Genomic DNA, 16,931 nt, shown 5'->3' with positions numbered 1-16,931 from the left:
ATGTAGTTAAAAATACTAATTGCTCTCATGTATGATTTATCAATTATGGCTTAAAGGAATCCTGTTGATTTAGGAAGAATCATTGAGCTAATATGTATATGTGTATATGTGTCTGTGTGTATTATTTTTATTTACTTACTTTTTGCTAAGCTAATGGGTATTATTTTCCCAAGATCCACCACTCTGCCACCAAACAAACTAACAGTAAAGCCCACGGATATTTTGAATAGAGGACTAAATGAATGTAAATATTTATTCTATTTGCTCTTTGTGAGAAAGATTAGAATGACGATAATTTATAAGAAATCCCTGTGTTCATAAACATGGTATAAGAAGGTACAGAGCTAAACTGCAGTAGTTGGTGGTGGAAATGGAAAGGAAGAGATGGATTGGAATGAGGATATATAATATGAAAAGAATCAACACAATGCTTTTGATGTGGTATTCAAAAAAGGAATAAAAATAACGTTTTAGTATGAGATTTCAAAACAGTAATGGTGTTTTATTAGTAATGAGGAATTTGAATAAGAAAAGTAAGTACCTGTTTATGAGGAAAATTGAGATCAGTTGTTAGAGTGTTAAATTTTGGTTGTCAGCTAGGGCCTCCAGATAGAGATGTTCTGAAACCAAATTAAGATGAAAGATTAGAGCAAAAAGAAATGAGCCTTAAGTACCCATCAAAGTTGTGATGATAAGAGGACCCTCTGTACTTTCCCCCACACTGCCCCCTTCCTCCCACGGGAATAATGTAAAGGAAAGAGAAGAAAACCTGGAATTAAGCTTTATAGGATAACCATATGTAAGGGATAAGGTGGGCGGGGGAGGGGGGGTGGTAGAAAAAAAATATTCAGAAGAGAAGGAGAAAACAAAACAGACACTGAAGACATGGAAATAAAGCTGCTAGGAAAATAGATTTGCCCAGGGACAATTTGTTGGTAGCTTTGGGCAGCTTCTGCAAACTGGTAGGAATAAAAGGCAATTTATAGAATGTTATATAGAGAAGAAATTCTTCCACTCATTCATTTATAAATTATTAAAGCCTTAGGTAGGGAAACACTGTGATGGCACCAGGGAAGCAGTTGAGACAACATACTTGGCAGCCCTTGCCCTCATGGAGCTGACAGAGAAAGAAATGGTGATGCAATAAAAGTGGGCAGGGCAGATTAAGATTTATTATGAGGGAAAGTGGACCAGAATGGGAGCAAACTTAATATTTATAAATGTGACTGGTTGGCTCATCAAGTTGAAATATATAGCTGAGATTTGAGGCTTTTTTATTTTGCTTTATCTGCAGTCAGGGGCTAATCTCCAATCTCCAGATGCTGTTCTAGCCAAATGCAAGCCACTGGCAACAGAGAGGGTCAGAGTGGAGTGGGTTCCCCCAGCAGCACACAGGAGAAGTAACACATAGTTGACAGGCATGGGGAGCGGAGCATACCTGATTAGAAATGGAGACATAATAGGACAGCGGGGCGTTCAGAGTGCTGGAATATTGATAAAGAGAACCTGGCTACAGACGAGTGGAGAGACTGTAGAGTAGGACAGCCAGGTCCACTGAGAAGCCGCCATTCCCTCAGAGACTGAGGCATATCTGACTTTTTGACAGAGTACACTAATTTGGACAGAACAATTTATGAATAGCCTGAAACAGAATACTATTGGAATAAAACATGTATCCTTTTGTTACTAGACAATGACTAGTGGAAGTTCTTCAAGCATTGCTATGATCAGAGAGTGAACTAGAGGCACTAAGTCTGTAGTTCATGGAAGAATTCCACAGATGATTATTACTGTTATCAATGAGTTATTTCAGTTTTTGGTCATGATATTTTTTTCTTGTTGTTGTTTTTTATTTTATTTTAGAGATAGGTGGGAATGGGGAAAGAGAGAGAAACATCGATTTGTTGTTCCACTTATTGATGCATTCATCGGTTGATTTCTGTGTGTGCCCTGACAGAGATCAAACCCGCAACCTTGGCTTATCGGGACAACGCTCTAACCAACTGAGCTACCTGGCCAGGGCTTCTCTTTCCCTACATTGACTGTGAAGATACTCTTCATAGATCATAGTGGTGCTGAAAGTAAAACCCCTGTGGAGAAACTGGAAGCCAGGGTCCATGCTTGTACTGTTGTATTCTGTGGAGCTGTCTTCGATATGCTTTTTCCTCTTTTCTTCAGAGACTATGGAGAAGAAGTTGGTAGAAGAAACGAAACAACTGGAACTTGATCTTAATGATGAAAGGCTAAGATATCAGAACCTTCTGAATGAGTTCAGTCGCTTAGAAGAACGATATGATGACCTCAAGGAAGAGATGACTCTGATGTTGGTAGGTCATCTACTTTTGCTTTTTTTTAAATGAAAAATTTTAAACATATACAACAGTAGATAGAATAGGAGAATGAACTCCCATGTATTCCTTGTACTCATCACCCAGTTCCAAAATGGAAAACACTTTCTACCCCTCCATCCCACCCCATCCAATGGGTTGGATTATTTTAAAGCAAACCTCAGAAATTATATAACTTTATTTATAAATGATTTATAAAGTCAAACACTTTAACAACTGGACTATAAGATAGTTAAAGTCAGTGTAGCTGGACTTTGTTTCATGTATTGAATGACTTAATGTAAAATTTGCATATAAAGCAAATATTTATATGCTTATTTTCCTCTACTGGTTTTTATTATAATTTCAGAGATATATTCCTACAAAAAGAAGATTCAGCCTCTATTTGTAATAAATGATCTATTTCAAGGACTCTTCTGCATTTGCCAGTGTACCTTTTAAGAGTTCTCCCTATTTTACTTAACCTGCTATCAGGAAACAAAGAAATCCATAGCTCTCTTGTTCCCTAAAGTGTCAGCCTTTAAGGTAACTTCATGGTACAAATGGCCAGAAATGCTTTGAAATATCTTATAAACAAATAGATAATTTTATATCTGTGGGGTTCAGTACTTGCTTCAAATTTTGCCTCAATCTGGATCCTTTGACAAAGTTCTTTAAAATGTGATGTTTAAAAAGTCAAAATAAAAAAGATTATGTAACAAAAGAAATGAAATAAATTTACCACCTTGAAATGAGAAAGCCTAGTCTTGAAGAGGTTAAAAAGCTAAACAAATTCCACAGTTGGACCATTATTTCAAACCTCACTATTCTACTGTGATTTATATGTGACAAAGAGAAATTAGAAGTAGGACTAGGTCACCGTTATCCTTGCAATGGATACATTGGAAGGACCCTCATTAAGTCTTGTCCTCTTTGCTCTCCCTGCTGCACTTGGCCCTGGAGAAACCTTTCTTTGCTCACATTCTCTCGTTCCCAGCTTTCTCTAGAGTCCTGTGTGGTTAATGGGTCTCCTTAGTCAGAGGGGCAGCCCCCTCTAGAAAAGACCCTCCAGTGATTTCCATCAGCAGTTTACAGGGCTAGTCCTTCCTGCTGAGCAAGTCTGCCTGCTATTGATTTTGTTCCCAGCTGTGCTGTGGAAAAACAGAGATGTAACCAAGTTCCAGGAGTAGTTTAGCTGCTTGTTTTCTGATTTCTCAGCCTATTTCCCTCTCCATTGGATGCCTGTGACTCATTGTCATTCCTCTTGGGTAACAGAATGGTCAGAGGAAGGAGCCTCAGGGGTAGTTTGGTTTCCTAGCCCCAGATACAATCAAGATTGCAGCCTTTTCAGGAAATGTTTGGTGAGAATAAAAAAAATTGACTTTATATTTAGGAGTAGTGACATATTAATAGCAGCATCTTATTTTAATGATTAGAACTTAGCAACTACCAGATGGGTTCTTGGCTAATGTTTCATTGACATTGTTCTACAAATGAGCTCTCACTGCCACAATGCTAATGAAGCATTTTGTAGTAAGCATGTTATCAGAGGAGAGCTCCAAGTTCCCTTCCGTTGCTCTTGGGAGTGGGCTTCTTGTGATCCCAAGAAAAGGAATTTTCTGAGACCCGCACGGGAGGATGAGGTATTGTAGAGAGCTTTATTTCTGTGGAATTAAACCCCTCGCTTTCCCAAGGTCCCATTTCCCTTTGCCCTGCCATAGAAGAAGCATAGCTGTGACTTCAGCGGAGCTAGAATCAGTATCCAATCCAGCATCAGGGTCGCTTAGTTTGTGTTCCCAGCTGCAATCCATCAGTCCATTGCATGTGGGGTCCACAGGGCCACATGGCTATGGAGGAAACACAGGCAAATGCAAGAGAGCCACAAGCCAAGAGAGTGAAATCCTTTGTTTGTGGGTTTATGTATTCCCAAATTTACTAGGGTTTGCAATGGCCCTGCCTACTCTAGCCAGTGTTCTCTGTTTCCAGGTCTGACTGACATGTACCTTCCCTAGTCACCCCAGCTTTACTGCACATGTGCCTATCTCCCCAATTGTCCCAGTCCCTTCCCTCAGTAATCTGCAGGGAATGGGCCGGTTGTTTCCTGGGGAGTGTGAAGTTGCAGCTTCCTGGTGAAGCTGCCCAAATGACATGCCTATAATGTCTGGCCTCCCTTTTGTTCCTTTCCTATTGTTAATAACTAACTAATTACAGTGGTATCAAATAGACACTTCAAATGGGTGTGGGGAAACTTAAGGGAGGAAAATTGATAGACTGCCTCAGGGCTTCCCTTATGTGAAGATAGTGCCACTGATTACCAGAGTCTAGATTTGTTTTTTCTGGTACTAAGAAGTGTTGTAGGATTTTTCTCCAGGAACATTCAATTGTAGGGCAGAAGCAAGTAAGGGCTACGGGTGGTTCTCAACCTTCCTAACGCTGCAACCCTTTAATACAGTTCCTCATGTTGTGGTGACCCCCAATTTCATTGTTACAAATTGAACATAATTAAAGCATAGTGATTAATCACAAAAACAATATGTAATTATATATGTATTTTCCGATGGTCTTAGGCAACCCCTGTGAAAGGGTCGTTCGACCCCCAAAGGGGTCGCGACCCACAGGTTGAGAACCGCTGGGCTACAGAGTTTTAAGCCAACAATATAAGGATAATGAGGCCAGCGAATCCAGGCTTATCAAGTGTTTGAAGATAATTAATTCCAAGTAAGGAGGGAATCCAGCATGTCAACAATAGGGTCATTAATCTTGACAAAGGGAGTAAAACAAGATTCAAGAGAAGGAAGAATTATGGAAGAAATGACAGATAAGGAGAAGAGGAGGTGCTGCACACAGATCTTAAAGGAGAACATGCTGATCAAGTCAGCTGTTCATCCTTGTAATGGCATAGCATATTGAATGAAAATGGAAGGGCCACCAAGGGAGTTGAATTATTGCAGGGTCCTAACAATCACAGCAGCATCAGTTACCATTCATTGAATGCTTGTTATGTCCCAGGTACTATGCTAAATTCTTTACTTGCACTCTCTTATGTAATCCTCACATAAACCCTATGAGGTAGATAATATTATCCCCTTTTTCTGGAAGATGAAAATGAGGCCTAGCCCTAACTGGTTTGGCTCAGTGGATAGAGCGTCGGCCTGCGGACTGAAGGGTCCTAGGTTCGATTCCAGTTAAGGGCATGTACCTTGGTTGCGGGCACATCCTCAGTGGGGGGTGTGCAGGAAGCAGCTAGTTGATGTTTCTTTCTCATTGATGTTTCTGACTCTATCCCTCTCCCTTCCTCTCTATAAAAAAAATCAATAAAATATATTTTTAAAAAATAATGAGGCCTGGAGAAGTTGGGTAAGGGACAGGCAAGTGGCAGAACTGGAATTCCCACCCAGCTCTCCCATGTTTTCAACCCAGAGCACTTAACCATTGCCATGCATGCAAAAGTTACAGTAAATAGCAGTTCTATAGTATTGCTTCTATTCATACCTGAAGATATTTGTTTTTTAAAAATACATACATGTGGGAAAATAGGGGTGTCACATCTTTAATAAACTTATTTAAAATTGTTGTCCTAGTGTTTATGGACCTGTTTTTCTTAAGAACACACCATCCTATATAATAAAACCCTAATATGCAAATCGACTGAACGGCGGAACAACTGGCAGAACGACTGGCAGAAGGACCAGTCACTATGACACACACTGACCACCAGGGGGCAGAAAGTCAATGCAGGAGCTGCCCCCTGGTGATCAGTGTGCTCCCACAAAGGGGAGTGCCGCTCAGCCAGAAGCCGGGCTCACGGCTCCACTGCAGGCGGGCGGTAAGGAGTGAGGGGTCCCAGACTGTAAGAGCCCTGGACTGCAAGAGGGATGTCCGACTGCCAGCTTAGGCCCGGTCCCCCCGGGGATCAGGCCTAAGCTGGCAGGTGGACATCCCCTGAGGAGTCCCAAACTGTGAGAGGGCATAGGCTGGGCTGAGGGGACACTCCCCCACCCCACCCCACCCCCCGTGCATGAATTTCGTGCACCGGGCCTCTAGTTTATTAAATAAACAGCATCTTGTCCAACTGTTGTCTTAGGTTAGGAACTTTAAGTCGGAGTGCCTGTGTGTGTAAGCAGAGTAACCTGAGCTTTATTTGTGGTAGTTCTCCTGTAGTGTGTGCCCAACTACTAGATAGGTCAGAGGTTCCTGTGTTCTGGGGTCTTCCCTATGCACTGGCATGCATGTTGGGCTGGCCTGGGAGACTCAGCTGCCCCATATGCTGGCTTCACTTTGGTTGCACTGATGGATCTGCTCCCTGAAAGTCTGGATGGCAGAAGGAAAGAGGCAAAGAACCGCCTGTGGCTTCTGGCTCCTTTCCTGTAGTTGGGGGAGTAATAAAGGAGATTGGACAGGTCAGAAAGCCCTCTGAGGCCCTTCTGAAGCTCTCAGGATCGGTAACCCTGTGAGATCTAGGCCACCAAATTTCTCCACCTCTTCTGCTTGGGGCACCTGAGGACTGAGGGGCACAAACCCAGCCTTTTTTTCCGTTATTCCTTCAAGTCATTCTCCAGCCCCTTCTACAGGAGGGAAGGGACTGCAATTGCTTAACTTTTCTGTTCCCCACAAACTTTCTGAACACAGTTTCATAAGTACCATGTGCCATAAAGTGTCACCTGGACTCCCTGAAAGAATAACCCAAGGATCTTAAGAGCTTTCTTAGAAAAGTTTTCTTGACTCTCTTGCTCTTTCTTCCCAGTGCTGACTCCAGAGAGTCACCTTCATGCATAAAAGTGACAGAAATTACAGTCACTTTGTGGAAACCCCCTCTTTTTTATTAACTATGCCCAAACACAGCACAATAAAATACACCTTATAAACTTTTTGGTAAGGTTTACTTGATTGTGACATTGAAGTCAGTGTGTGGATGCTGAAACACCCTACTTATGCTCCACCAGTGTGGCTGGCCACTCACAATTAAAAACCCAGAGGAGACTCTGTAATAGCCACAGGTGACTCTCATTCAAGCACTTGGTTTTGCCACTGTTTTTGTCATGTCTGCTGGTGCATGTCTCTTTCTTTGAGGAGCTCATAAGGTGACCCTTTTGTGAGAGTTTGATCAAGACAACATGGAATGGATCATTTGGTCATGAGAATAGCAAGTCAGTGAGTAGAGATTAAAACCAGGTTAAGATGGATGCTGTCTTAACTATACCAGGTTTAATTTTGTTGTGTGGATTATATCCTGTTTGCCTTGCAGAATGTACCTAAGCCTGGACACAAGAGAACAGACTCCACCCACAGCAGCAATGAGTCTGAATACACCTTTAGCACCGAAATTGCAGAAACTGAAGACATTCCATTGAGGACAGAGGTACACTTTGTTTTGTTTTATTTTATTTTATTTATTCATTTGTTTATATTAATTTTAGAGAGAGGAAAGGAGAAAGAGAGAGAGAAAGTTGTAGAATTTCCACTCAGCCAGCCTTCCTGTGGTTCTGGATGATGTCCATTTTGTCTTTTAGCTGTAGTTTTGAAGTGGTTGTGCAAGGCAGCAATTTCAGGTGTTTACCTATGCCGCCATCTTGGTTTCTCCTCTATTTCATTCTTTTTAACAGCTATAAAGTATGTCATAATTTGGCTCTACCATAATTTTTTAAAAATACTCCCATTAACTAACATTTGGGTTCTTTGCAGTTTTTTGCAATTACAAAAATAATGCTGCAATGAACATCTTTTTCCGTATATTTTTGTGTACTTGTGTAAGTAGTATATCTGTGGGATTAATTCTTAAACATAGATTGTTAGCTTAAAGGTATCACACATTTAAATTTTAATAGATATAACTAACTTGCTCTTTTAAAAGGCCTACTTTTACTTCCACCAACATCATGTAAGACCCTGTTACTAAAACATGGCATTATAAATATTTCCAGTCTTTGCCAATCTAATAGGGGAAAAATAATACCTCACTGTTGTTTAATTTGCCTTTCTCCTATTAGCTAGGTTGACCTATTACATGTATACTCTTTGGTCCTTTATATTTTTTGTAAGTTTGCCTATTTTTTTTCTGTTGGGCTGTGCATCATTTTCTCATTGGGTTATACATCTTCTGGATTGTCTTGACCGTCTTATTTTTTCTGGGGATTAGGAGCCAAGTGAGAAGAAGGTACCACTGGACATGTCACTATTCCTCAAGCTCCAGAAGCGGGTCACAGAACTGGAGCAGGAGAAGCAGGTGATGCAGGATGAGCTGGACCGCAAGGAGGAGCAGGTGCTCCGCAGCAAGGCAAAGGTGCGCAATGCTGTCCACCCCAGGGCCGCGGGCAAACCCAGCACTGAGGCTGGGACTTTATATCCAGTTCTGTGGTTTCTTCTTAATGGAAGCCCAGCCCAGAAGTACTTTAACCAAGTAGGATTTGGTTCAAGTAGTGAGGGCTGACCTCTCCTCACTGTTTTCTGCAGAGCAAGGAAATATTCTAAGAGTAAAAAATGTAACAATTAAAATATAACTACTTGTTTATAAAATTTCTAATTTATCTTTTCCTTAGGAAGAAGAACGGCCACAAATTAGAGGTGCAGAACTGGAATATGAGTCACTCAAGGTAATGGAATATTTCTGCCCAAGACCTGAAATAGAGATCTGCTGAGAGCCTCTCTTTTTCTCAGAGAATATGTTTCAGGGCACCTGAGGCCCTAGCTTAAGTTTTATGCAGGCATTACTTCTAGCCTTGTATTGCTTCCTTTTATAGGTTCTATTCTGTACAAAATGGAGTTCAGTCTAAATAGAAACAGGACCAGGAGCTAAAATTTGAGGCTGTAGAAGGTAGTAACGGACATGGACTCTAGCATCTGCCTGGGTTCAGATGCTAAATCCACCACTATATGGCTATGTGCAAGTCATGTATCCTTCCTGTGCCTCTGTTTTCTATAATATGGGGATATTGATAATATTTATCTTACAGGACTCTTATGAGGATTATATGAACTAATCCATGTAAATTTGTTAGAATAGTGCTCAGTGCTGTTTTTAATAGTATCCAACAAATGTTGGCTATTATCATTATCATCATTTTTAAAATACAGGTATTTTACATACTAGCTCTAATTCTTATAATAGTCCTGCAAGTCAATATTTTAGTTCCCATTTTATAGATAAGAAAATCAAAGCTAAGAGATATACATAACTCCCCTAAGCTCATCCCACTGGAAACTTACAAGAAACAGGATTTGAACATTGGTATCTCTGGCTTCAAACCCCAAACCCCACCGAAACTATGTGTTTGTAGAGAAAGACTGCTAGGCATTAGTTTGTAGAGTAGAAACATACTCTAACTTATTTTTTAAAAAACAACAACAACAGTTGGGAGGAAGGGGATAAAGGTGGAAAATTGTAACTTCTTAATGTGTAAAGGCAATGTCTAACTAGACAGTAATAAGCTGCCACTGTGTGTCCCAGAGCACTTGGACAAGGCGACTGGCACTGGATTGGGAGGAGTAGTTCCTGGCATACAAAGCACCTTGGTAACACAGGAGTTGAAGTTTAGGGGTGGGTGGAGAAGAATCCATTCCTTGATAGAGAGCAGGCTGTCTCCCCCTTTCACCCCCCCCCCCCAGCCCCCCGACACACACACACACCTGCTCCCAGCCCCAGCCTCTCTGGTTTCCAGAATGAGAACTTTTTGAGCCCTGCAGTGTCTGAGCTATCAAGCTGACAGCTCTCAAAACACCCCAGCTTCAGAAGTTTTCTAGATTGTTAATTAATATTTTCGTCTTAAATTTCTTTTTCTCAGATATTTTCTGCCTATGTCAAATTTTTACTATTTTCTGCTTTTTTAAATTATAGTCTAGGGTGGAAACTTATAGTAAGGTTTATGATTAAAACAAAACTAAAAGTGAGAAAAGCCACAAAATAGCATAAGGAAACTCATTATTTTAAAGGCTTTATGTATAATTGAGATTTCCTAGGGTCTCTCTAAACTGTCCTGAATATTTTTTCTTTATCAGTAATATTACTTTAAGTCTAGTCCTGATATATTTTTCCCTAATACTTCGATTTGGAACTTAAATTATGCTCATTAATAGGCCCCTGTCCTCTGTGGATTTTGCACTTCCCACTGTCCAGAACTGCAATTATTGCTTCCTCTCCAGGCTGTGTGGCATCTTGGTGCAGAGAATGCCTGTCCTTTCCTGTGCCCAAACCCACACTCTTATCAGCTCTTTCCCCGGAAGATACAATTTTTTTTTTTAATTATGAAAATAAATTTTATTTTTAATTTTCAAAAGTAAAAAATCCATAACATTTTTAATACACTGTTAATATAATTTAGTTGATACCTAGTTAACCTCATATGGCATTAATGTTTTATTCCTTTTCCTTGAAAAGATAGAATTTTTAAACTAATATTTAAAAAATGCTTGACTAATAATACCTGTATTTTTAGTTTGAAAAGTTTTTCCTACACCTTATCTTATTTAGTCATTGTCACAACTTCTGATATAAGTTTTTTATTTTTAAATATTAGTACTCTGAGGCTAAGTTAGAAGTTAAGAGATATACTCATAGATGATAGAGTCTGATCTTGAATCCAGGTCTCCAGACTAAGGAAACTTCCGTGTGTGTTTTGTGTGTTGTGTGTGTGTGTGTGTGTGTTTAAAAAATATGTATTTTTATTGATTTTGGAGAGGAAAGGAAAGGGGGAGAGAGATAGAAACATCAATGATGAGAGAGAATCATGGATTGGCTGCCTCCTGCACACCCCCCACTGGGAATTGAGCCCACAACCAGTGCATGTACCCTGACCAGGAATCAAACCGTGACCTCCTGGTGACGCTCAACCACTGAGCCATGCTGGCCAGGCTAAGGAAACTTTCTGAACATCTTAGGTTCCTATCATTACTTGTTTGAAAACTAATTTTAAATATATATAGTATTTACTTTTAAAATACCCTTAAAGACCCTTTTACCCTTTCTAATTACAATAGGAATGGATCTCTTGCTCTTGCAGTAAAAGCACTACTTGAGTAGTATTTATATTTGTGGAAGGAGAAATGGGTGGCAGCAGGTGGGCACCTCTGTTATTCCTACTTCCATTGCCTTCTGTCCAGAAGACCAGAACCTGATGGGATGGGACGGGACAGGTCAGAGGAATGGGGTTAGGAATCTGATCTCTAGCTCTGCTCGCTCTGCCTACCTCACACAAAAATGAACAAATGAAGACATCCTCTGTATATGAAGAAGCCTGTATCACAGAGTTCCCAAGTATTAGCTTGAGTGTTTCTCAGAATGTTGTTCCTGGAACAGGAGCATCAACATCAGCCTGTGACTTGGAAATGCTAATTTGTGGGCCTCACCCCAGACCTCTGGAATTGGAAACTCTGTGGGTGGGCCCTGCACCTGTCCTCCCAGCGGTCTTGATGCGCGAGGAAGCTTAGGAAACAGTGCATCAGAGCGTAGACACGGCTGTCAGAGTAAAGACAGCCATGCTCTCTGTTGCAGAAATGAGAAATGCACATCTGAATACCAGTTGTGGGAGACGGGATAGGAAGGAACATTCTTTTTCACATAAGGATGAACTAATTCATGAAAGAAGAGGTTACTTATTCTTAACTAGGAAAAAAAGGCTAAATAGTTTTACTAAAACATGCTGAAAAGTCTGATATGGTGATACAAGCACAAGATTGCCTCTGGAAAAAAGGCAATAAAATATTTTATCTTTATACAGAAGTACTTCATGTCCACTATCACAAGGCCTTATCTCATGTGCTACATAAGTCATCATGGTGCTTTTATTTATTTATTTAAACATTTTTTCAATTACATTTCACATTCAATATTATTTTGTATTAGTTTCAGGTGTAAACATGGTGCTTTTCAATGACCGTCTACTTCACTGTTTCTCAACTGGCATTCTGTGACATGTGCATTCTAGTGCCTGTAAATATAGTTTAATGTGAGAACTCTATTCTGGGCTCCCACTGCCATTGCCTGAGCAGGGCGTGCAGAGGGCAGCACCTTGCAGCATTCGGGTGGCTGATGGTATGTGTGAGTGTAAAGGATGTGTGCGTCCATCCGGATGGTGACGGAGGAGGTGGCCCATCCTTTCTCCCACCTCTCAGAACTCTGCCAGCAACTTCACAAGCATGTCACACAGAAAAGAAGTGTGAAAAAGATATATCTGTGCTTGCTTCGGCAGCACACATACTAAAATTGGAACAATACAGAGACTAGCATGGCCCCTGTGCAAGGATGACATGCAGACTCATGGAACTTTCCATATTTTTTTTAAAAAATTATTTGTTTTCATCAAAATACTAAGAATTTGATTAGTTTAGGTGATGTGGTAATTTTTTTTACTTGAAGTTAAAAGCCTAAGATTTCAGTGGTCTTTTCATTCTGTTTTACGAAGGAAATGAAAAGATGCTCCTCTTCTTTCAGGGAGCCACTCATTTGAACTATTCATTGGAAATAACCTGACTAGCTGGGCCCTCATAGTTACCCTTGCATTTATTTTCCCACAAACAAAACTGGGCTTTCTAGACCTGGGCTAAACTCGCCCCTTGGAACTCAGCATTCGCCAGGCCTGGGAACACACCTGGGGCAGGCCTGGAATAAATTCGACTCTGGAATTTAGGTTGATGAAGCAAACTACCATTCACCTTGCTCAATTCTACTTGATGTCAGACTTCCTGAATTTACAGAGTAGAGTTCCCAGTAGAACCTGGGAAGCCATTCATTAGGGTAGCTCTGACAGTCTTTTCAAGCAGAATTCTTATACCGTCTTCGGGGAAGGTGAATATTCCAATGTAAAGTTGAGGATGACAGCAATGAACTATTCTTTGTCTATTTACACAGCGACAAGAACTAGAATCAGAAAACAAAAAACTGAAAAATGAGCTAAATGAGTTACGCAAAGCCCTTAGTGAGAAAAGCGCCCCAGAGGTGACCGCTCCGGGGGCACCAGCATACCGTGTCCTCATGGAGCAGCTGACCTCTGTGAGTGAGGAGCTCGATGTGCGCAAGGAGGAGGTCCTCATCTTGAGGTCTCAGCTGGTGAGCCAGAAAGAGGCCATCCAACCCAAGGTAAGCACAAGCAAGTGGCTAAGGAGGGTGTTGGGGGACTGGCCTCTGCTTCTGTCTATCTGTTCCGTCCAGTGTGTAATGGAGGAAACACTTAAGAGCATTTTTAGTTTAAATGAGGATATTATAATTTTTTTAAATCGCAGTGTTATTTTAAAACTACTGCAAATGTCAATTGGAGTGAGCAAAAAGCACGTGAAATCCCAAATGGTATTCAGTCTCATCTCTCACTCATGAGCCAAGTGCTTTTAAAGTTATTTTTTATAGTAATTTGGCCACAATAAATTTTGATCAAAAATAAAATGCTATTAAGTACACAGATTCATAAATTGTCTTGCTGTGGGAAGGCATGAACGACTTTAAAATTATTTGTTGAAGGTAGCCTGTTTCACTGGGAAGGTAACATGGAGAAATTGGAAAGGAGATCAGTGGTAGAAGTTGCGTGGAGATTTCTGCTCACTTCAGGGAGTTCTGTTTACTGGGGGAGCTGTCCCAGTGGGAGGGCTGTGGTTAGTGAGGCAGCAGAAAGGACCATGCGGGAAGATATAGATGGCCCTCTGAAGTCCTTTCCTGCCCTTGGGTATTTTGAGACCATGTGCTGATCAGAAATGGGTCCTTTTGTCATGTGCCATCAGATAAAAATTATCTGATTAATCACCTTAAAGCCTGACCTATGTCCCTGCCCGTGTTCATGCAGCAAAGTGTTACCAAGGCTTGAGGCAATCAACTATCCCAACAGCGTGACATGCCAAATGAAATATGACTGTGACATATGATGAGCTGGGTGCTTGAAAGATGTGAGAGTGCTTCTCTTAGAAATGGTAGTTGTGCAGGTGGCTGAGATACCGAACCTAGGTTTGGATTTGATAATGGCAACTCTCACCAAGGATTAACATTGGTCCAGAAAATATAAAATTCTGGAAAATCCCAGTAACAAATGGAGTTAAATGAAGAAATGACCTTCCTTATTTCAAAACAAATCACAAACCCCTTAAGTCTGAAATGCGAACTTGGAGATTGGGAGTCTCTGCTTGGGCGTGGCCCTGTATGTACATCTTGCCTTCCCTGGGCTGACGACCCCTGAAGAAACAAGTACTCCCCTCTGCCTGCTAGCTGGAGCAGAGTCCACAATCAGGATTCCTTCCTCTGGTTCCCTTGTGACAAATCGGTATTCTCATAGGAAACTTCAGGTAAAGTTATGGGAAAGGAAAAGAAAAATGAACCAAGGTGCATGAAAACAATCTAGCTAACAGAGCACAGAGTTCTCATTTACCCAGCTCACATACCCCACGTGACAACTGCTTGTCGGCCTCTAATGGGCTGGCCCTGTCTAATCGAGGTTTCTGCTCTCTGAGTTTCCAGCTTGCACATGGTAGCAGCTTGTCCTCTCCTGGGAAAAATGCCCATGATGCTGATTGAGACCTTTCAAATACCCCCGGGCTGTGCACTCCACTCAGTTTCTAGTCATAAACACATATGTCACAACTTCTTTGCAGGACAGTGGTGACACCCAGGGAGCAAGGTGAAGATCCAGCCCAGCCAGGTCTAGTGTGTTTGCTCCACCCCCACGAGTATTCTAGGTTTCACTGTAACTCTCACAGACACTGGGAGAGAATTACCCATGTACTCTAACAGGAGGGTTGTTCTTTCACGTACTAAAAATACTATATAATACAAAAATACAAAAAGAATTTTAAGCACTTGTTCCTGAGAATTAAGACTTGCCGTCACATAAATACATATTAATGTCCACCTCATGTCAGTTTCATGAATATGTATTTATCTGTTAAATTAGTTTTAGGGAAACAATTCATGGTTGTTTTTTACAGTTAGCTCTTATTTGTTACGATGGAGACTCAATGATAGAATTTATTTATGGAAGTAAGGGTTTATTGTTTTCTCCATTTGTTTTTTGTGCTTGCCAACTTGGGATTTTCAGGATGACAAGGTAATTATAAAATTTTTAGTATATACTAGTAAATCCTAATTTTAGTTTACAAATATCCCCTAATGTATGCAATTGATGCTTTTTGGCCACTAAGTCTATTTTTATATTTGGGAAGTCAGTGGGAAAATGTGGATAATAGTAGTCTCCTGTCTGGCTCACAGAGAGGCCTCCCTGACTTCTAATTCACAGCCAACTCTGTGCCTCAGTGTGGTAGTTGTAGGCCATCCACGGGGTCAGGGAGGGAACCCTTTACTTGGAGGATCTCCCGGGCTCACATGTCTACCAGCTATGGGTCTGAGGGTGAAAAGGAGCCTGAGTTGCTGAGCATACCTGGGAAGGGTGGGATTTTCCTACATGGTTCAACCCTTTCAGGCCTTCTGGTCACTGGCTCAGGGGAGACACACTGAGCAGTGAGTCAGGAACTTGCTAACCCTGGCAGTTTAAGTCTGATCCCATGCCCCAGCCACCACTTCTTAGCTAAGATAGGCCAGATGAGGGAAGGATTGGCAACACACTAAGAGGCCTGGTTCAGCACAGCAACACACTAAGAGGCCCAGCTTTCTTCTACATTAGTTAATTAGATCAACTTACCTAATTTACGAAAAGTTCAAAACCACATTCTATAATAGGTCCTCAGATATCAGAGAATACATGTAGCATTATAGAGCCTGGGCCTTTGAGAGTTATTACTTAAAACTTAAAAATCTGAGTATGGCCCTTTATGGAATAGAAAGATTTTCTCCTTTCAGAGAAAGTTTTCTTGGAAAAGGAAATTTTCTATGATATGTGTGCTAAAATATTTATAAAAATAGCTAAAGAAATGCTGTATGTGGTGTTTCTGGAAAAGATTTTTAAAATGTGATAAAATATAAGCTTTTGTTAATAGCTTTTATCAGATTGTTTGGTCTTCTCTAAGGGTGCATTTATAAACTCTTACAAAAGAACAGCATTAGGAGAAAAGTGGGATTTTTTTTTTTAAAAAAAAAGATGCTTCTAATAAACACTGACATTCAAAAGCAAGTATTGGTAGACCTCTAGTTGGCATTCAAGTTATCTAAGATCCTGGTATTTGAAGTGTATTCTATGAGTGCCACTTCATTGTGAGATCTGGCTGGAGCAAACTTGGACGAAAGGATCAGATATGTACTATTTAGACAAATAGGATGGCCCCTTGGATTCTAAAGTGTATTCTTCTTTAGAGACTATAAAACAGTGGTTCTTATTGTGCGTTTTTGCTTTGGTTTAGGAGAGATAGGAGAATAACTGAGTAATTTGCTTTGGTTTAGGAGAGATAAGAGAATAACTGAGTAATTTCAAAAGCAAAATTTTGAAATTACAGTGGTTTTCAGACAGATTAGACCAGTGGTTGGCAAACTCATTAGTCAACAGAGCCAAATATCAACAGTACAACAATTGAAATTTCTTTTGAGAGCCAGATTTTTAAAACTTAAACTATATAGGTAGGTACATCGTTACTAACTTAGTTAGGGTACTCCTAAGGCTTAGAAAGAGCCACACTCAAGGAGCCAACTTAAACTATATCATTAGACCATAAAGGAAAAATAAAAAGGAAGTAAAAAGGTTTAACAGA

General features: G+C 40.6%; 1 protein-coding gene and 1 non-coding gene across 10 annotated transcripts in view; both read left to right on the top strand.

Annotated features, from left to right (window-relative positions):
* Positions 1-16,931, top strand: part of MYO5A (myosin VA) — a 200,662-nt gene that overhangs the window by 147,133 nt on the left and 36,598 nt on the right. For 6 of the 9 annotated variants that reach the window (XM_036301834.1, XM_036301805.1, XM_036301798.1 and 3 more), the window contains 6 exons: positions 2,179-2,327; positions 7,573-7,686; positions 8,464-8,607; positions 8,864-8,917; positions 13,168-13,395; positions 15,332-15,340. In XM_036301834.1, the coding sequence (XP_036157727.1) occupies positions 2,179-2,327; positions 7,573-7,686; positions 8,464-8,607; positions 8,864-8,917; positions 13,168-13,395; positions 15,332-15,340 (698 nt within the window). The remainder of the gene's footprint in view (positions 1-2,178; positions 2,328-7,572; positions 7,687-8,463; positions 8,608-8,863; positions 8,918-13,167; positions 13,396-15,331; positions 15,341-16,931) is intronic. The other 3 variants (XM_036301823.1, XM_036301814.1, XM_036301793.1) reach the window with 1 other exon arrangement.
* Positions 12,493-12,596, top strand: LOC118661300. The gene has a single exon (XR_004969266.1). It is a non-coding gene; the product is annotated as a U6 spliceosomal RNA (small nuclear RNA).

Source organism: Myotis myotis, unplaced genomic scaffold, assembly GCF_014108235.1.
Source record: "Myotis myotis isolate mMyoMyo1 unplaced genomic scaffold, mMyoMyo1.p scaffold_m19_p_1, whole genome shotgun sequence".
NCBI classification, from domain to species: Eukaryota; Metazoa; Chordata; class Mammalia; order Chiroptera; family Vespertilionidae; genus Myotis; species Myotis myotis.
Note: the sequence above shows the minus strand (reverse complement) of the source record. Positions and strands in the feature narration are given on the sequence as shown.